At 34.5% G+C, this 21937-nt stretch overlaps 1 protein-coding gene across 2 annotated transcripts in view; it reads right to left on the bottom strand.

Moving 5' to 3' along the window:
• The window catches only part of LOC114324635 (uncharacterized), a 133778-nt gene that overhangs the window by 73581 nt on the left and 38260 nt on the right, over positions 1–21937 (bottom strand). Inside the window, exon 1 of one of the 2 annotated variants that reach the window (XM_028272504.2) lies at positions 15751–15983. The exons of the other annotated variant lie outside the window; for it this stretch is intronic. Coding sequence (XP_028128305.1) covers positions 15751–15795 — 45 coding nt within the window. The 5' untranslated portion in view covers positions 15796–15983. Of the gene's footprint in view, positions 1–15750; positions 15984–21937 lie in introns of those variants that run through there. 2 annotated transcript variants of the gene reach the window in all.

Here is a 21937-nt window from a genome sequence, read left to right on the forward strand (position 1 = left end):
CAACAGAATAAGCAAAAAATGTGAGGATAACATTTTTTTAGTCTACAGGTACTCATCCAGCGCTGCAGAGATATGAACAAAGACGTGTACATATGCTTTATAGACTACGCAAAAGCATTCGATAATGTAAAGCACGGAAAGATAATTGAAGTACTCCACAAGATCGGAAACTACTCGGAAACTACAGAAACATTCGAACAATAGCGAGCCTCTATTGGGGTCAAACAGCTAAAGTGAAAGTAGGATCTACATTGACCAACAAAATTGATATCAAGAGAGCTGTATCTTGTTTCCTATTATCTTTAATACATACCAAGAAGTAGTATTTAACACAACGCTAGAGAAGAGCATAGAAGGCATAAAGATAAATGGAGAAATAATTAATAACATAAGGTATGCTGATGACACTGTGATTCTCGCGAGTAGCATGGAGGAGCTGAGTTGCCCGATGAGTAAGATACAAAAAACAAGTGCAAAATACAGGCTCAAACTAAAAGTCACAAAATCCAAATGGATTTTAGTAAGCAAAACCCAACAACGACCAAGACAATTGATATTAGACAATCAAAGCACTGAACACGTGAATTTGTACATCCTACTTAGGAAATAGAGTTAATTTCAAGTTGGGATCAATCGAAAAAGATATGTATAAGAATAGAAACAAGCAAGAGCGTCGTTCACTAGCATGAAGCAAATTTTCACCTCTTAGGCCGATGCCACATTATGCGTCTTGACCGGATGCGGTGAAAACGCATCCGTTTCCAACGCAACCCGACCGACCTGTTACAATATGCGTTTAGTCTGGTGCAGTTTGTAAGCGCGTACCGATGACTCAAAACGCATCCGTTTCCAACGCAACCGGACCGATCTGTCACACTATGCGTTTTCACCGGATGCGGCGGAAACGCATCCGGTCAAAACGCATAATCTGACATCGGCCTTTACAGCCTCACCCTACCTCTCAAAATCCGACTTCTCAAATGTTATGTATTCCCGGTTTTGTTATATGGAATCGAGACGTGTACAATGACTGCAACATTTATGAAACAAGTAGGGGCCTTCGAAATGTGGGCTTACCGACAACGACATATTATTACGTAGTATAATCTGAACCTAGAAGCGTCTGATCCGGAGCGGGCGGCTTCAAGCAGCGTCGGTACTCACAACGAGCGGCTGAATTAAAAACTCACCAACCCGCCTTGCCAGCGTGGTGTTTCAAGGCAAATACGTCCCAACAAAATGTCAGATTTTAAAACAAAAGCGGATGTACCCCAGGTGAGTATAGCAAGAAATCGAAACTCTCACACTGATTTATCAGTCTGTCCCAAGGATTCTGGGGGGGGGGGGGGACAAAAAACTGACGACGCGAAAGACGAAAAAACCTCTAACACTCTTTATCTGTACCTACAATGCCAGAACATTATTATCTGAAGAAAAAGTCACTGAAATGGAAATCGAGATGTCAAAAGTAAAATGGGATATCATTGGAGTCACTGAAGTAAGACGACATGGAGAAAACTTGACAACACTAAAATCAGGGCATATATTTTATAGTATAGGTAGTGAAACCGAATCAATCGGAGTCGGATTCTTTATACACAAAAGACTTGTAGATGACATAGTGATTACAAGAAGTATATCCACAAGAGTAGCCTATTTAATCGTAAAGCTAAACCGAAGGTATAAAATGATTATTCAGGTATACGCACCAACAACGGACCATCCGGATGAGGAGATTGATTTCTATAATGACATCTTAACGGCACTGAAAGAAACACCAACACATTACACGATTATATGCGGCGACTTTAACGCAAAGATCGGTCTAAAGCAGGATGAACAGGAAATAGCACTAGGTAAATTTGGATCCAAAGGCAAAAACGAGCGTGGCCAAACACTACTAGAATTTCTATTACAACAAAATCTATACCAGATGAATAGTTTCTTCTCTAAAAAAGATCACAGAAGATGGACGTGAAAAAGACCCGAAACGAGATAGACTACATAGGTAATCCGTGACAAAAAATATACATTCGACGATGTCACAGTGCTTAATAGATTTACCACAGGCAGCGATCATAGAATGGTAAGAGCCAAACTAAAATTAGACTTAATAACAGAAAGATCCAAAATTATTAGGAAGAAAGCCAACCCAATATGGAACGACCCAACGAATTTAAATGAATACCAAGGCAATATCAATAAAATCCTACAACAAAATGAATGCATGAATAATGTAAACCTAACCTAAACGAAAATATCGTAGAAGCTATTCGAGAGGCTCAAGTAAAATGCTGCCCTAAAAGACGCCAAGACGAAAAAATATCCATTGAAACAAATCAACTAATGGAAACTAGAAGAAAAATCAAAGGAAACGAAAGCATTGACGAAGAAGAACTGCGAAAAATAAACAAAGAAGTATCAAAAGCTATAAGGAAAGATTTAAGGAAATTTAAGAATGAAAAAGTCCAGCGAACTATAGAAGAGAATAAAAGTCTGAAAGTCCTGAGAAGACGGCTAAACAATGGAAAATGCGAAATACATAAACTAGAGAACAAAGAAGGAGTCCCCACATCAAATAGAGAGGAACTACTACACATAGTTGAAGATTTCTATCAAGAACTATACACAAGCCAAAGAGAAGACCAAAAGAATTTGGAAGCCGCTGCATCACGCAAAATTATCAACCAGGGTTCAGAGCTCATGCCAGAGATCACACTAAGCGAAATCCAGGACGCAATGAAAAAGATGAAAAACAACAAAACGCCAGGAGAAGATGGAGTCGTAATAGAAGCTATAAAGACGGGTGGACGTGCCCTTCTCAACCAAATAAAAATTTTGTTTAACCTTTGTCTAACAGATTGTTGCATACCGGAAACATGGAACAATGCAGTAACAATTTTACTGCGCAAGAAAGGAGACAAGGTGCACCTAGAAAACTGTAGACCTATCAGCTTATTGAACTACATCTATAAAATGTTTACCCGAATAATTACGACAAGACTAGAAAAAAAGTTAGATTTCTACCAACCCCGAGAACAAGCTGGATTCCGCTCAAAATTCGGAACAAACGATCACCTACAAACAGTAAAAACCTTAATAGAAAAGTCCATAGAATATAACAGACCATTGGTACTTATCTTCGTAGACTTTCATAAAGCCTTTGACACTGTCGAATTAGACAGCATTATAACTGCTCTGAACAATAGTAGAATAGATTACCGGTTTACAAAGTTAGTGCAACATTATACCAAACCGCCACAATGCGTGTAAAACTACATGATACTACTAGAGAAATTCATATCAAGCGAGGTGTGAGACAGGGCGACACTCTCTCACCTAAATTATTTATAGCGGTCCTCGAATACGCCTTTAAAATGCTAAAGTGGGAAAATAGAGGAATAAAAATAGATGGAGAAATGCTCAATCATCTGCGTTTTGCCGACGATATAGTACTTATTACTGAAGATCTGGGTGAAGCACAACAAATGCTACTAGAATTAGAAAACGTATCTTCAACAATAGGTCTAAAAATGAACATCAGTAAGACCAAATTTATGACAAATTTAGTTCCCAGCGAACACCTAACCATCCAAAATCAACTGGTAGAATTGACAGAAAAGTACATATATCTCGGTCATGAAATCAGAATAGGCAAAGACAATCAGACTTGCGAATTTCAACGACGAATAACACTTGCTTGGCCGGCGTATGGTTCACTAAGAGACATCTTTAAGAGCAACATCCCGACAGCTATGAAACGGAAGACATTTGACCAATGCGTTCTTCCTATTATGACATACGGAGCAGAAACTCTCACGCTCACAAAAACAACAGCACTAAAAATGCGAGTGGCACAAAGGCGCATGGAAAGATCGATTCTCGGCGTGACAAAAAAAAAGACAAAATAAGGAACCAAGACTTAAGGAAAAGAACAGGTATCACTGATGCCGTTGAACGTATAGCCAAGCTGAAATGGAATTGGGCAGGTCACATAGCGCGACTGAAAGACTCAAGATGGACCAGAAAACTAATTGACTGGCGCCCAAGAAAAGACAAACGCAGCAGAGGATGACCACCAGCACGCTGGATGGACGACATTAACCGGATATCCAAGAAATGGCAACAAGAAGCACAGAACCGTGAAGAGTGGCGAAGAATGGGAGAGACCTATGTCCAGCAGTGGACAGAAGAGGTTGCATGATGATGATAATCTGGACCGTGCACGTGACCAACGAGGAGGTACTACGCCGGATAGTTAAGAAGAGAGAGGTAGGAATAACTGTAAATAAAAGAAAGTTGGAATACTTAAGTCACGTTATGAGACACAACAAATATAGAGTATTAAAGCTAATCATTCAAGGGAAAATAGACAGCAGAAGGGGTTCAGGGAGGAGGAAACACTCGTGACTCCAAAACTTGCGGCAATGGTTTGGATTCTCATCTGCCGAACTATTCAGATCTGCCGTAAACAAAGTCAGAATCAGTCCCGGATTAAGAATCTTGAGACCCCTAGGCAACCCAAGCTATGAGGCCCCTTAAGGTCCCCGCCTTCTCCCTCCAAAACCACCTCGGTTAACCCCTCCATCTCCATCCTCCATCTGCAGTTTTAAGTTCAATCTCTTCTCTCTGTAATGATTTATTGACAGCGTTGATCCGTTGTAAAATATTGCCCAAAACTCATTCGTTACGAATGGTTCTTTTTTTTTGAAATTTCTTTCAACAAACACTTAGCCTCTTGAACTGTTCCACCCTTTTGATTAGTGTTTTCGGCAAGAGAATGCACAGCAGATTTAAAGACGTTGTAGCTTCTAGACAAAGCTCTTGTTGCGTCAGTCCTTGCACTCCATCTTATGCTGCCTGTTCTTTTAATGACTAGATCGTGGCTAATGGGATCGCTTAAGCGCTGGTTTCCTCGAAAGCGGCACCGACAAGCTGCGACCGTAGCACTGCGATGAATTACGTCAGATTACGGTGAAAAATTCAAGGTTCTTCACTGGGGCAATGGAATGTGCAAACTCAGCAAGCGGCGGCTTCCAATGCATCCTTGAAAACCACCGCTATTATTTTGCATGGTACAGTTTTTATGACGTCATTCATCGCAGTGTCACAGTCGCAGTTTGTCGGCACCGCTTTCGAGGAAACCAGCGCTTTAGTGAAGTTTCATTTAAGAATTTAAGCATCATAACTTTCTAACGGTGGGTAGAGGCTGAAAAAAAGTTGTACACGGACTGAACAAACTCAAAATACGATATAGCTCCAACGCAACTTTCAGCAGCACTTACTCCAATTAAATTAAGCGAGTGTGCAGGAAAAGGAATGTAAATTGCAAGTTAGTTAATCTTAGATAAATGAGCCTGGATATCGTTATATTTGCCTAACATGTTTGCTGAATGATTGTCTCCTCATGTCGTTTACATCAATGCCCCAGTCCGTTTAAACGATTAAAACAGCATAAGAAAGATTTTCTCCAGTAGCACTTCTTATGGGTATGAATGTGAGAAAACCCTCTTTACACTTTACGATCAGCTGGATTTACATATCTTAATAAATAGTCAATATGAGACAAATCTGGTATTGAATCGACGAGGAGTAGTATTTGGCTTCCTTAATTTCTTTAACAATTGTATTCAAAACGTATTTTCTCATTACTTCTATTACTTCTTCCCAGATCTTTGAAGATAAGTAAGGAGGCTTTCCAGTACCGTTATTGCCATACTTTGCTTAAAGAGGATCGTACTCTGTAAGGAGCTCTAAAATGCCTAACTAGTTCCCATTATTTTGTGAACGAAGGATCTCTGTATCACTTCTAAATGTTAATCGGCAAGAAGATAGAAACTTAACCACAGAGACTACTCTTTTCAGAACTAGAATCCAGTAACCTCGTTCTTGATCAAATTAAATTTCCAAAGAGTTATCAATTCGACCATGAAGACGCTGCTTGTCGATGAGTGTTCGCCAAATGTTAGCCATATTCGCCAAAAAGTATACATGGAAAGCAGTAAACATTTCCATTTGAGGGAGAGTACGTTAGCCAATCTCTTTTAATTTTTGTTACACTGTTATATTTTAGAACAAACCATAGATTGTGTAAAAAATCTTGTAACGTTCTTAGAATTTCTTTTTGATGCTGAAAAACTTCCATCAAGATTTTTACATTTTGAAGAACCTTTCCCAATCCAAAATTTCCATATTTCTTCAGTTATGGTATTCCATAATCCTATGTTGTTTCCGAATTCTGGGCCCAATTTACCTGTAACTTCAATTTCTAACTTAGTTTTGTTTTTGGTTCTTTTCTTGCACTGGAATATAACTGCCATTGTATGTTTTTTCATTTTCTTCAGTTACGGAAGCGATGTTTCCCTCAGCTTTTTCTATTTCATTGCGTGCATTTTCATTGGTTGCAGCTTCACTAGCTGTGGATTTCCGTGTGAAACCGAGTTTATGGTATTGTGCGATATTTGAATTTTTCAACATATATGTGATTTATAGTTTTTATTTAATTCTAATTATTATTTTTTCGTTTTGGGGCCTACGAGGCCCCCTTTGGGGCCGAGGCCCCTAGGCAACCCCCTACTTTGCCTAATGGTTAATCCGGCACTGGTCAGAATAGCCATGTTAATTGCCAACGTTCGGAACGGACAAGGCACATGAAGAAGTTAAAAAGAAGAGAATACTTAAAAAACATTATTTTTTACTTGGTATGTAATATTATTCTTAGATCATATTTTTGAGGGAAACATATTCATAAGATTGGAATTTCGTTAATATAGTTTATGTTCCAGCGACAAAAACTAATTGATATTTGTGTTAGTTTTAAATTTTGATCCGTTTTATTTGTTTTTGATACCCTATCATCGGTTTTCGAGAAAAAAATTGACGGCTAGTATTCAAAAGTGTTGATAAAAGGAGTGTATAGCTATGTGTATATATTATGTTTTATTAATTTGGATCATAACTCACAGACGAAGTCGTTTATTTACTCAAAAATGAAAATTCATCATAAACGCTAAATATTTATCTTTTGCTGAAATAATCCAAATAATATTTTTGAAAAATAAGAAGTTAAAATGGGTCTGATTCATGCAGAGTAACAAACAAAATTATAACAGTTGTCAATTTCGTTTATTAGGTATTTATGATCTAAAACCGCGAATGAAGTCTAAGACAGTGTCTACAATACTTGTAAAGAGGCTTGTAAAGAGACATTTAGAAACGATTTAAAAGAAGAAGTTAGTTTGTGGTTCGACAGCAAAGAAGATGAAATAAAAATTCAAACATTTTTAGAGAATATGAAAGAGGAGATAACTAAGAACCGAGCAACCGACAACGGAACTGGAATAGATAGAGAGCAAATCGGGAAAACAATACTACACAACACAAATTTGAAGAATAGACTACAATACTTGTAAAGCGGCTTGTAAAGAGACATTTAGAAACGATTTAAAAGAAGGAGTTAATCTGTGGTTCGACAGCAAAGAATATGAAATAACAATGTATACCATTTTTATTCAGTTGCATTACGAAGCCAAAACTGTCTTAATTTTTACTTAGATCAGAGAGCGCAACCAGCACTCTTATCGACGATTTCACCACTGTTTAGTGGTTCTTTTGAGAATGCATAGGTTGCTATCTCTGTCACAAGTAGAAAATATCGATTCAACTGATGAGATGGTAGTAGATGCGTAGCGACAAAATATTTTTAAAAGATATTTAATTGAAAACTTATTGGACCATATTTCCTGGTAACACCTCCATGGCATGAAAAACCACTAAAAAGTGGTGAAATCGTTGATAAGAGTGCTGGTTGCGCTCTCTGATCTAAGTAGAAATTAAGACAGTTTTGGCTTCGCATTGCAACTGAATAAAAATGGTATACATTTTTATTTTATATTAGTATTACTCCTTTGAGTAACATAGGTCCATTTTCCGTTGGAATTTACGATCTGAACAGGCGGGGTCATGAATTGCCAGTTTTAGAATTCCCTCTTGTCTTCTTCGCTTCAGCATCCATCTGGCTTGCAATTTTTAGAAGCCATAGAGGTGTTACCAGGAAGATGGTCCAATAAGTTTTCAATAAAGATCTTTTAAAAATATTTTTAAATATTTTTATTACGTTGAAAACTTTGACTTTCAAAGAAGATGAATTTATTAGCTGGGAGAATTTTGAAAACAATTTTTACAATATTTGTGGGTAAAATCCAGCAACTGGATATCAAAAAAGAGCTAAAAGCGGTAGATGTAATGAAAAGAAGAGAAGCTCTGAAAAAACATACGCTCGACAAATTTATAATACCGCGAAGTATCTCGAATACCTACAATTATTATTCATCGGAATAATTAGTTGAATTGATTGCGAGACATTTCGAAGAAACGTTGGAAGATCACATCACTTTGCAAAATTACAAAGACATTGATAGTCTATGTCAATTTTTACGGCGAGAGTCAGAGAAAGTCCGAGAGTCACGGCACCAAGGCAGGAGAACAAAAAGACGACAGGAAAATTATACAACTCAGGAAACACGGCATAAAAGATATCGGGGACAATTTTACCATACAGACTGGCAAAGAAGAGAATTTGTACCAAAAAGAGAATAGGAAAGGGGAGACGAAAGAGGAGATAACTAAGACCCGAGCAACCGACAACGGAACTGGAATAGATAGAGAGCAAATCGGGAAAACAATACTACACAACACATCATGATAACAGAAATAACGGAAATATAAATGAACAAAGATATCGTGAAAACCATTTCACCGACGAACGACAGAGAGGACCGAGAAGAGAAGTAAGTAACACCAATATAGAAAGATATTATGAAGAAAATAGCCATAACGACGGAGGACGAATCGAGAGACCAAGAGATACAGCAGGCGTCTTTTCACGAAAGCGCCCACTAGAAGCCAAGAAACAAACCGAAATTTTTTGTCACCCAAAAGAATTTACTTCGCTGGAAACAATAAAAAAAGACAGAGATCAAAACAAATCATCCTGTAGTACTGATGGACTATCTATAAAAATGTTCTCTAATCTCACAGAAAATGTGTTGGAAATCCTCGTCTCACTAATTAATGATTCCTTCGAAAAAGGTAAATTTCCAGAGTGCCTAAAGACAGCCATTATTATTCCTCTTCATAAGGGTGGTGAAAAATCTAATGCCTGCAACTATAGACATATTGCCTTACTACCGGCACTCTCCAAAATTATTGAGAGACTCATTAAAACTCGACTTATGTCCTTTATCGTTGATAACAACATTTTATCTCAAAATCAGTTCGGCTTTTTAACTAATAAATGTACCACTGATGCCATGTTTTCTGTACTACATGAGGTTTATCAAGCACTAAACAATAATCTTTATACTGCCACTGTTTTCTGTGACTATGCCAAAGCTTTTGATTGTGTAAATCACGACATCTTGATTAAAAAACTAAATTTCTATGGAATTAGAGGTGTTTCTTTGAATTGGTTCCAATCCTACTTGAATAATAGGAAACAACTAGTTAGAGCAAATGATACTGTCTCAAAAACATTGTATGTGGAGTACCGCAAGGTTCAGTATTGGGTCCTCTTCTGTTCCTTATCTTTATAAATGACATCACTAATTTAAAAATCGATGGGAAAATTTTTCTTTTTGCTGATGATACCAGTATCACTTGGAGCAACTCAACTATTGCATCTCTTCATGAAACTATAACTTCGGATCTACTGACAATAAAGACCTGGTCTGACTCTAATTTACTCTCCTTTAATATAGACAAAACAGTAGCATTATCCTATAAAGGAGCTCTTCAACCTTTGCCTCTTAATAACAGCCAGATCAGTACCGTTGATTCTGTAAAATTTCTTGGTATTTTTTTAGACAGCAACCTCAAATGGCCCCTTCATATCGATTCGTTAAGTAAGAAACTCGCCTCAGCTTGCTATGCAATAGGGTGGACCGAAAAAAACTTTTTTTTTTATTTCGTGTTGCTATACCGCGGAAAAGTTGCTACTAGGATAGAGTTTTAAATGACAAAAAGAATTTTTCAAATTGGTTGATATCTTCCGGTCGCGCATTGGTCGTAAAGTTTGAAAAATTGGTTGTTTTTGAAATTTTTTTAAAAACACAAAACTATTTTATCCCGTTTTCTATACCGCGTACGTCTTTCCTTGAGGGATCAGGATTAAAATAAAGCAAAGAAAAAAAGATATATTGACATATTCCGGTCGCGCATCGTCCATAAAATATTAAAAAATATCGTTTTTTGCTATTTTCTTCTTTGAAAATACAACGTTTTTAATAATATAAAACCAACTTAACGGCCCTACTTTTCATGTGCCAGGCACAAGACTTAAATAAAAAAACAACTGAATTGCAATAAAAATGCAATAAAAATTTAAAAAACAACCAATTTTTTTAAATTTTACGACCAATGCGCGACCGGAAGATATCAACCAGTTTGAAAAATTCTTTTTGTAATTTAAAACTCTATCCTAGTAGCAACTTTTCAGCGGTATAGCAACACGAAATAAAATAAAAAGTTTTTTTCAGCCCACCCTACTATGCAATAATATCTGTCTCAAGGGAACTCAATTTAGCATCTTCTAAAATAACATATTTTTCGTTGTTCGAGTCTCATCTTCGATATGGTCTTCCTTTTTGGGGTTCTAGTAGAGCTGCTCAATTTGATGTTATTTTTAAATTGCAAAAAGAGCAATAAGATATCTGTTTGGCCTCAGAAGATCTACACATTGCAGAAGTTACTTCAGAAATCACGAAATTCTAACACTTCCATCTTTATATATTCTAGAAACGGTTTGTTTAATTCGTAAACACCTTCATGTCTTTCCAGCAAGGCCCAATCATATTTACTCCACCAGAAATTCAATCTTTGATATTTATTTACCGATCCCATCCACTGAGTTAGTAAAGAAATCTATATTATATTCCGCAAAAAAACTTTACAACCATCTCCCTCTACAACTTAAATCTGCAACATCTTTCCCAAAGTTCCGTAAAATGACCAAAGCCTATCTATCTAAAAGATCATATTATTCAATAGAAGAATTTCTTAATGAATAACTAAGAAAATTGGGTTTCATACGCAGTAGATTAAACTGTCAATTCCTAATGTTTTGTTTTATTTGTTGTAAGTATGTTCAATTTGCAATTTATATAAATTTTGCAATTAATTGTTTTTGTCTTTGGTTTTATATCATATTTACTGTATATTGACGATTTATCTAATTTTAGTAAATTGTAGTTGTTATTTGTTGTTGATATTATTTTTCTTTTGACTGTATGTAAGCTTTGTCCATAAAATTGTAAAAATTTTCAGTGACAATAAAGCATATTTCATATAAAATACCGCGGCTGAACTTGCAAACAGTGGGTGCAAACAAAAAGACTGGCAACGATAAATGAAGGAATACGTATAAGGCGGCGCTTACATTAGATGCGAGTTCGTACGAAAAATCGATCGTAAGAATACGTACGAAAGCTTAGTAAATCTCTCAGCGGCTGACTTCCAGCGGTGACGTCTGACAGCTACTGCTGGCTCAGCTGTCCAGCCGCTGTGGTCGTCCGAACGCACCCAATGTTACTTATGCGAGGATTGTTGCATGTCGGGATTTTGGCCTGTCGGGATTCTGGCGTGTCGGGATTCTGGCGTGTCGGTGTTTTGGCCGTCAGGATTTTGGCTGTCGGGATTTTGGCTGTCGGGATTTTGGGCGGCACCGCTTGAAGGTCTGCAGACACTTGTCTCCAGGGTGGCAGAAGTAAGTAGCAGGTTTGGGCTTGATTTTAACATCAAAAAAACCAAATACATGGTTATAAGCAAAAATAAGATACCACCTGGTCAATTACTAGTTAACCAACAACCTATAACACAAATCACCAACTTTTGTTATTTGGGTGCAAACTTAAATGAACAGTGGGACCAATCGACGGAAATTGAGATAAGGATCGAGAAGGCAATATCAGCTTTCGTCAAAATGAAAAAAATCTTTAACAGCCACGATATAAAATTGGAAATAAAAGTTCGTTCTTGGAGTCATGGACCTTAACTGAAGCATCACTGAAGAGACTCGAAGCATTTGAGATATGGTGCTATAGACGCATGTTCAGGATTTCCTTGATAGACAGAGTTCCCAACGAAGACGTTCTACATAGGATGGGTAAAGAGCGCGAACTAGTCGTAACCATAAAACGTCGGAAACTGGAATACCTGGGCCATATAATGCGCAATGAACAACGATATGACCTACTTCGGACCATACTTCAAGGTAAAGTGCATGGGAAAAGAGGTCCAGGACGAAGAAGAATATCCTGGCTGCATAACCTGCGAAAATGGTTTAACTTAACCACTACCGGACTTTTCAGGGCAGCAGTCAACAAAGTCAGAATAGCCATGTTAGTGTCTAACATCCGTAACGGATAGGCACCATAAGAAGAAGAAAGTTAATTATTATATGTAAATATTATATATTATACCATTTTAAATATTTTCTTGGATTTATATGAGTTTATAATTTTATATTGGGTCCTATAAATAATAATGAAAACGTTTTATTATAAAAAGTTCTTTTTTATAAAAGTGTAATTATTTATTTACTTCAGAACAATTGTTTATAAACATTAAGAGTTCAAATTTGGGCAGTTTGTCAATGATATTTCAGTTTTTCACTTAAAATTTAATTAAGTTTAAAATATGCTTATGCAGATTGTAAAAACGTGTTAAAGTTGAAAAACCAATAGAAACTGAGCAATGCTTAAAGATATTATAAAAAAATCCGTTTTTTGCTTCGAAATCACTTTTTTTTCAATAACTTTGGTTATTTTAACATAAAACATTTTCTTGTGGTAGTTTCGTAAAACGCTTACTTTAAGCATAAAATACAAATGAACAATTAAAAATGCAGAAGAAAACGCTTAGCGTTATCGATATATTATTTTCGATATCGAATTTAAAAAATAACAAATATGAAATGAAAACGTAAGTCAAGTAGTTTCAGAATGCATAATTCTATTAAAATATCCATAAACAAATTGATATGCGTTTCGCAATATACAGTATGGTGCAAATGTTTGGAATAAATTCGATATTTCGTAAGCCAGCGACTATAAGGAAAAATCCTGAAATAGGCCGATTTTTATTTTTAAATTACGATTTTTTGACATATATTTCATACTAGTGACGTCATTCATCTGGACGTGAGGATGTAATCGATGATTTTTTTTTAAATGAGAATAGGGGTCGTGTTCTAGCTCGTTTGAAAGGTTATTCAATTCTCTATTCAGTAATATAAACATTAATATAATTGTAGTAATGAAACAAAGACTTACTCACAATCATTTAATTATACTTTGACGACCGGTTTCGATCTCTACATTATTCAGATCATCTTCATACTAGTGACGTCATTCATCTGGACGTGAGGATGTAATCGATGATTTTTTTTAAATGAGAATAGGGGTCGTGTTCTAGCTCGTTTGAAAGGTTATTCAATTCTCTATTCAGTAATATAAACATTAATATAATTGTAGTAATGAAACAAAGACTTACTCACAATCATTTAATTATACTTTGACGACCGGTTTCGATCTCTACATTATTCAGATCATCTTCAGGTCGGCGTTACAAGTAGTTAAATGCTACAATTAAAGAAAACCAGAGTTAGAACATTGTCTGGTTGCACAAATGTTAATAGAAAGCTAAATTCGAAAACATTTTTTGAAATAAAGGTTTGCAACTGTTGACATTTCAGAAATGCAATACATACAAATGCACACTTATGAGTAACAGATATTCATAAGCATGTACATATAAGCAAATGGATGCATGCAGTTTATGAATATTTGTTGAAAAAGTTAAAAAATAAATTTTTTTTTTAAATTAAAAAACTAATTAAAATATTAATCAAAATTAAATATGTTTCCAAAATTCAAAAAATAATAATAATAGATAGTAATATTGCTCTGGTCTACTTACATGCCGTTACAAGGGATGCGTTGCCACTTAGTTGTTAACATGTTAATACGTCCAACTTATGCTAATAGGTTAGCTGGGAGAGGAATAGGGCAAACAGACATGTTACGTAGGTCAAAACACAGTATTTTTTTTTAATTTTGGAAGCATATTTAATTTTGATTAATATTTTAATTAGTTTTTTTAATTAAAAAAAAAATATTTTTTAACTTTTTCAACAAATATTCATAAACTGCATGCATCCATTTGCTTATACATGCTTATGAATATCTGTTACTCATAAGTGTGCATTTGTATGTATCGCATTTCTGAAATGTCAACAGTTGCAAACCTTTATTTCAAAAAATGTTTTCGAATTTAGCTTTCTATCAACATTTGTGCAACCAGACAATGTTCTAACTCTGGTTTTCTTTAATTGTAGCATTTAACTACTTGTAACGCCGACCTGAAGATGATCTGAATAATGTAGAGATCGAAGCCGGTCTTCAAAGTATAATTAAATGATTGTGAGTATGTCTTTGTTTCATTACTACATTTAATATGGACTCACATATGCAACCCATTCAATATTAATATAATTATTTATACAGGATGTTAATGAAAAAATTTTTTGAATTAAATTAATTGACACAAAAAGAATAATGTATGTAATTTATTTAATTAAAAATAAATTCTACCGCTATCAGAAAACAGAAAAAAATGTTTTTTATAAATAAACATTACGTTTTGCCTAATTTCAATGTTCAAGCTTTCACCCATCTGCCTATTGGCAGCTAGAACATTGAATTTAAGCGAAAAGCAATGTTTATTTATCAAATAAAGTTTTTTTCTGTTTTCTGGCAGCTGTAGATGTATTTCGAATTAAACAAATTAGGGATTCCAATGAACTGTCAGTGGTGGCCGGTGGATGGCTAAACTGACATGGCCATAGACATAGTTAAGGGGGGTGGTCATGGCGTATCTAATGTTTACCTTGAATATTGACAAATTTGTAAAGAATATCCTGTTTGGTTTTGTTTTTTTGTTAATTGTGTAGCGAAATTTTTGAAATTGTGATAGCAAATTAAATATGAAGTGGTTTAAACATTGGATACGCCTATGGATGACAGTTTCGCCATCCAGCAGCCATATTATATCACGTGATTTGGAATGCCTAATTACATACCTACATTCTTCTTTTTATGTCAATTAAATTAATTCAAATAATTTTTCATAATTTTTCTTGGATACTCTGTATAAATACTTATGCTAATGTTTACATTACTACATAGAGAATTAAATAACCTTTCAAACGAGCTAGCACACGACATAGATGGCGTCACCAGAATGACATATACCTGTAAAAAATCATAATTTAAAAATAAAAATCGACCTGTTTCAAGATTTTTCCTTAAAGTGGCTGGCTTAAGAAATAACGAATTTATTCCAAATATTTGCACCATACTGTGTAGACATCTAAAGAAAATCCACAAATTAAAATAATTCATTAAAATATACATGATGTTAAGTAAAATCTTTATAATTGGTACAATGAATTGAAGTAAGGTCTAACATTCAATTTATTGTGTCAATTATAAAAATTTTACTTAATGGCATAGGCGCAAAATGTCGCTTCAATGTGTTTTAAATGTATTTTTTTTTTCGAATCCTGAGAAAACTAGATTCATGAAAACGCTTGTGTATGCTAATATTTATATCTAGTATTAATATAACATAATATCCCTTAAGTCAGCTATAAATTAAAAACATAAAATAATTTTAAGTGTTTAGTAAACTCACGTCAATGCCTAGAACGAAAATAGTTATCAACATATACACATCCATCTTCAGATATAACACTACCCGTAAAACTTTTAACGCAACACATCTGCTCGACCCAAATACCACTACAAATCTGAAAACTGAAAAATCAAATACAACTGGCGGAAAATTGGTTATTGCCGAAAAACAACGGAAAAACGGAATTAACTCAGGAAACTCGTTGATATCTTACAACATAAATGCAGCTTGTACTGTTCATTTAGTCAGATTTAAAGAATGTTAACGTATGTAAGGATCTGGATTGGAGAGGCTTCGAGCAAATATTTACGTTAGGTATATACTCCAGGAAAATAAGCAAGAAATAGACCATGTTCGGGACACTAAAATATCCAGGTAGTTGACAACTTTTTAAGTTATTGTAGACCTATAGAATGAAAACCTACCTGATTTCTGCCTAGAGTTCGGGGCCTTTTTTTAATTATTAGCAATTTACTGTTAAAAGCGCTATTTTTTCGATTTTTTGCACTCCATTAAAAAGATGAATAGTTGACATTTTTTGTTTCCCTGGAAGCCGTCTGCTGTGAAGCGGTCGTACTGCACCCACTTGGCTTATTGTACATCTTCCATTCCTTTCTAAAACCCATTCCAGAATAGGGAACTTGCATAAATTTTTAAATATTAAAATGATATTAAAAAACATAAGGTAACATGATCTTAAAACGCTTGCATGCGAAAAAATCAAATATTTTTAACCCGTACGCTAATTACGACGCTTTGAAAATGCTATAAAATTCAAATATCTTAGGAGGCTCTTGAACGTCCTACTATTGGTCCGACGTCACTGGCCACGGTTAGCAGTCGGAAACAACGCGATTAGGGTACTAGGTATCACGGGTATATTACATTTTAATCGTCTTTAATGGAAAATTCCTAGGTATTATTTATGTTCATCTTATATATTGTAATAAGTAGTTCCCCAATCAGCTTAGTTTTAAACTGAAATTGATAAAATTGAGTGCTACTTTGTAAAGAGTTTAAAACGCATAATATGACGGACGAGGGTAAGTCTGACAACTTATCTACCGTTGATATCTTCATGGTGGCAACTTTTATAAAAAGTAGAGAAAGCTATTCTATTGGAGAAATGCGAGGTGTCAAGGCAAATAAGTAAGAGTTATTAATAAGCATGTTTAAACCGTTTATAACAATAGTTTGGTACCATTATATCATAGTATACGGTTTACCCCGTGGGTTTGATCTACCTATCCCTAATCGAAGGATTTCGTATATCCTGGAAAAGATTACGGTGTAATTTGCATTATAATAAAGATTATATTTTATTGTAATGTTTAGTACCTACTGGAGCCTTTCATTATTGTGTTCAAAGCCTTCTGAGAAAAGATTATGGTGATTAGCAGACGTACCGATAGAACGTGTACATAGCCAACAAAATCCTTCTTTACAAAGTTAATAATACGCATGTATAAGAAGAATCATTATTGTAATTTTACAAGTTAATATCTGTATCATCTCAGCTTATACTTACACCGCATCCCTCGGTAGACCGCATGCTATAGTAGAAACCCGACTGTAGACCGCATACTATAGTAGTACCAATACTTTTTAGTTACTTTTACTTTTATTACCAAAAGTTTTGTTTATTTTTAAGTTACTTGTTTTTTCTTTGTTCTTCAACACAAGAAACGACAAAAGTAATTTCATAAAAAAGAACTTTTTGATACATGTCAACAGAAAAAAAATGTTAATATTTTGCCTGTCACAGAAAAAATCATTTTTGCCACAGAGTAAAACAAGATATTTCAATTTATCTATGGGCAAACTGCATTAAATGCAATAGCCCACCGAATGGGCAAACGATACGAGTGGCTTATGACGTCAGACCCCAGCTCTCGCTTTTGAAGTTGTTTGAAACGGAAATTTTAGGTGCGGAACTTTGATCAGATGTTGTACGTACACTATTCATTGACAAGAAGATGTATAAGACGTAATATTTTGAATATAAAATTTTAAAACATAAATTAACAATTTTATGCAAAAATTTTTTTAGTGCAAGTTCCCTATTCTGGAACACTGTACCACTTTATACAGGTCTAGTGGGTGGATGCCATATATATTTTGAGTAACTTCCATGTCTCCTAAAAGTGTTTCAGGTTCTCTGTTACAGAGTCTGCAGCTCAAGTCTCTTTAGGTTTGTTCCAACTCGATACAAAACCGTTCTTGAATAGTTACGCGCATGCGCAGTAACGAACAATTATGCTCAGTAACACATTTTTCGTTACTGCGCATACTCGTAACCGTTCAAGAACGGTTTTGTATCAAGTTGGAACAAACCTCATGAAACAGCCCCATTGTATGCACGTTAACTGGCGCATGCCCAATGAGGAGACCTATTATGACTCTGAGCCATTGATGTAAAAATACTCAGGATAGAACCTATGAGCAAAATTCTGGCGTCCAAAGTAGCCGTTAAGTTGACATAATAATGGCCGACTCTTGGTTTCCGGGATAATTTCTTGATTTACCAACAGGAATGCATTAAATTATTGACTTAATACTTGCTTAATGCATAATGTTACCTGTTTTACAATGTGTTTTACAATAAAATATGTCACCAAATAAAATATTTATTATTTATTAACCACATTCACACCTGTCAACGCCAACTTCACTTTTATTTCATAAAATAATGTATTTATTTTACATAGCGATTGAAACTATATTATCGATTGCTATGTAAAATAAATACATTATTTTAAATGCGAGAATTCACGAATATAACGAATATAAATACCAGGGAGCAAGGGTCGGAGCGAGGATACAATCCATTGCTCTCCGTAGTGAGCACAACTTTACACCGCTTGCTCTGAGCTGATTCCTGCTTGTTTTCAGTGGTAATTCAACCCTACTAGCACATGTCCGTCCGATATACATCTTGCCGTGTGTTTGACAGGGTATGAGGGTATACCCTTCCAGTGTGAGTTGTGTTGGCTTCGGATATAGGCTTTTTTTACATTCGAGGACGTGCTTTGTGGCACTCCCACGGCCGGCTTTGGACCCAGGTATTTTGTAGCTGATGCTCTCCTGGTAAGTGCAGCTCTTCCGTTGCCGTATATGCCCCGATGACCTGAAACCTATACTAGTATAACACTGTTATGTTGCACCAATCTGTCAAGTTCTTGTCGACATTCCCACACTAGCCTAGAGTTCATTTTAGGGCTTATAAAGCCCCAATGGCTGCTTGGCTATCTGTGCAAAATGTAACCCGCTGCAGTTCGAAGGCCCTCAAGTTGTTTTCTCTTGCAAACTGCAAGATTGCAAAAATCTCTGCCTGAAATACGGAGGTACACTCTCCCAGTGGTATAGAAATGTTGAAATTTTCACCACTACAAAATATTACTGCGCCCGAACCTTCTGCAGTTTTAGAGTCGTCCGTATACCAGGTGTAACCCTGCAGTCTGGGTCGAGAGGGTCCTCTGTCCCATTTCTCTCGAGGGCAAATGTCCACTTGAAAACGTACTTCAGGTTTGTATCTGGATATCATATGGTCAGAAATTAGGCTGATTTCTGACCATATGACACTTTTGCTGCACTTTTGGCCACCATACCACTGATGCATAATTTAATTGTGCATTTTACCACCATGTTATAAATGCAATGTACCATGTCTGGTCTCGAACTTTACATTTTTCCATGAGTACGTCTGGCTAACATACAATTTTATTACATAGTTTGAAATTGCTTTTTGGTATTTGAACTCGGTGAATTTGTAGGTTCCCCCTAGTAACCATTTAAACTATATTTTTAAAAATTCGTAGAGGGTCCTGTGAAGGTACAATGTTTGTGAAAATTTTAAGAAAAAATGCAAATCACTTTCTTTAAAATGACATCAATGAGTTTCCTTAATTATTATAAACAAATTAGCTGTGAATTAAAACAAAACCACCTGGCTAACTTTGGCCCAAATTGACCTAGGCCTAGGCCAATTTTTTTTTATTTGGAAATTCTTGTTATGCAAAATACTAGTTTTTGAATGTATAAAAAATTTTTTCCTATGGATAATATGTATTTTTAAAGTTATTCTAAATGTTTATAAACTACAACATTTTAAAAATTTGACACTAGGATTTTTGACTATATTTTATAATTTTTTTATCTCTTTTTAATACATTTTGATAGTATCACTCTTTTACTTTCATTTGTCATACGCAAAATTGCCCTATCTTCATTATTTTCTGTCTTATGTTATTAGATAGAGAAATAAGGATTTTCTCAGGACACTCAAATATCCAGGTAGCCGACTACTTTTTTAGTTATTGTAGACCCATAGGAAGAAAACCTAGCTGTTTCCTGCCTAGAGTTCGCGTCCGGTTTTTAATTATTAACAACTTAGTCCAAAAAACGCGAATTTTTCGATTTTTTGCACCCTATTAAAAAGCTAAATAGTTGACATAAAATATCGATTTTTAATGTTAAAAGTTAATTTGTTGCTTCGCAAATTGCAAAATAAATAAAAATCGATATGTATTAATAACTTTTACTAAATTTAACATAGAACTTTACTATTTCACTCAAAGTTGGATATAGTTGGGGTATTTCACCCAAAGTTGGGGTACTTAACAAACCCTCAAAATTTTGGACCGATCCATCAATTAGTTTAAACGTTATTCTATTATTTGCTTATCCCAGAGACCTTTGTTTTGCAATAACATAAGACAGAAAATAATGAATATAGGGCAATTTTGCGTATGCCAAATGAAAGTAGAAGAGTGATAGTATCAAAACCTATTAAAAAAAGATAAAAATTAATTATTATGGTCAAAAATCCTAATGCCAAATTTTTGAAATTTTGTAGTTTATAAACATTTAGAATAACTTGTCCGTAGAAACAATATATTTTATACATTCGAAAAGCTAGTATTTTAATACGAATTTTCAAATAAAAAAATTTAGCCTGGGTTCATTTGGGACAAAGTTAGCCATGTGTTTTTTTTATTTACAGCTAATTTGTTTATATTATTAAGAAATCTGATTGATGCTATTTTAAAGAATGGGATTTGTATTTTTTATTAAAAAATTTACAAAAACATTGTATCTTCACAGCACCCTCTACGAATTTTTAAAAATGAAGTTCAAACGGTTACTAGGGAGACCCTACAAATCCACCGAGTTCAAATACCGAAAAAGCAATGACACAAATACAATTTTCTGTATCTCCGGATCAACTCAATGGATTTTGATCTTTCTTTTTTTTTAATTTGTATGTAATTTCTACGCACATTACAAATATGCAACTTGTTTATAAATTTATTAATTAATAAACAGTCTAATTTGATTAAACAATAAATAATTTTTTCCAAAAATCTATTTTTTAAATCATAGTATCATTATTGATAATAGAAAAAGTTAAAGGAGACTTTAATAAATAAATTATTTTTATTAAATAATTATTTATTGAAGATAATTTATTTATTAAAGTGTAATTTAACTTTTTCTATGATTAGTAATGACAGTATGATTAAAAACATGGATTTTTGGGGAAAAAAATTAAATAAATTTTTTTTAAAAAAATTAGACTGTTTATTAATTAATAAATGTCTAGACAAATTGCATATTTGTAATGTACACAAAATCTATATACAAATTAAAAAAAAAGAAAGATTAAAATTTATTGAGTAGATCCCGAGATATAGAAAATGATAGTAGTTTTAAGTTGCTTTTCAGTTTTTGAACTTGTGCATTTGTCGGCTCCCAGCTCCCCCTTCACTTACCACGACCAGTCACCATTTGAACTACATTTTTAAAAATTCGTGTAAAATATCAGCTTTTCGAATGTGTAAAATGATTCGTTCTACGGACAATATTTTAAAAGATATTCTAAATGTTTATAAACTACAGAATTCAAAAATTTGGCATTAGGATTTTTGACTATATTAATGTTTTTATCTGTTTTTAATACTTTTGATAGTATCACTTTTCTACTTTCATTATGTATACGCAGAATTGACCTATCTTCATTATTTTCTGTCTTATGTTATTGCAAAATAAAGGTCCCTGGGATAAACAAATAGAACAACTTTTAAACTAATTAATGGATCGGTCTCAAATTTTGAGGGTTTGTTAAGTACCCCAATATCCAACTTTGGGTGAAATACTAGATTCTAAGTTGGTTTAAGTATAAGTTATT

The sequence above is a fragment of the Diabrotica virgifera genome, chromosome 2 (assembly GCF_917563875.1).
Source record: "Diabrotica virgifera virgifera chromosome 2, PGI_DIABVI_V3a".
In the NCBI taxonomy this organism is placed as follows: Eukaryota; Metazoa; Arthropoda; class Insecta; order Coleoptera; family Chrysomelidae; genus Diabrotica; species Diabrotica virgifera.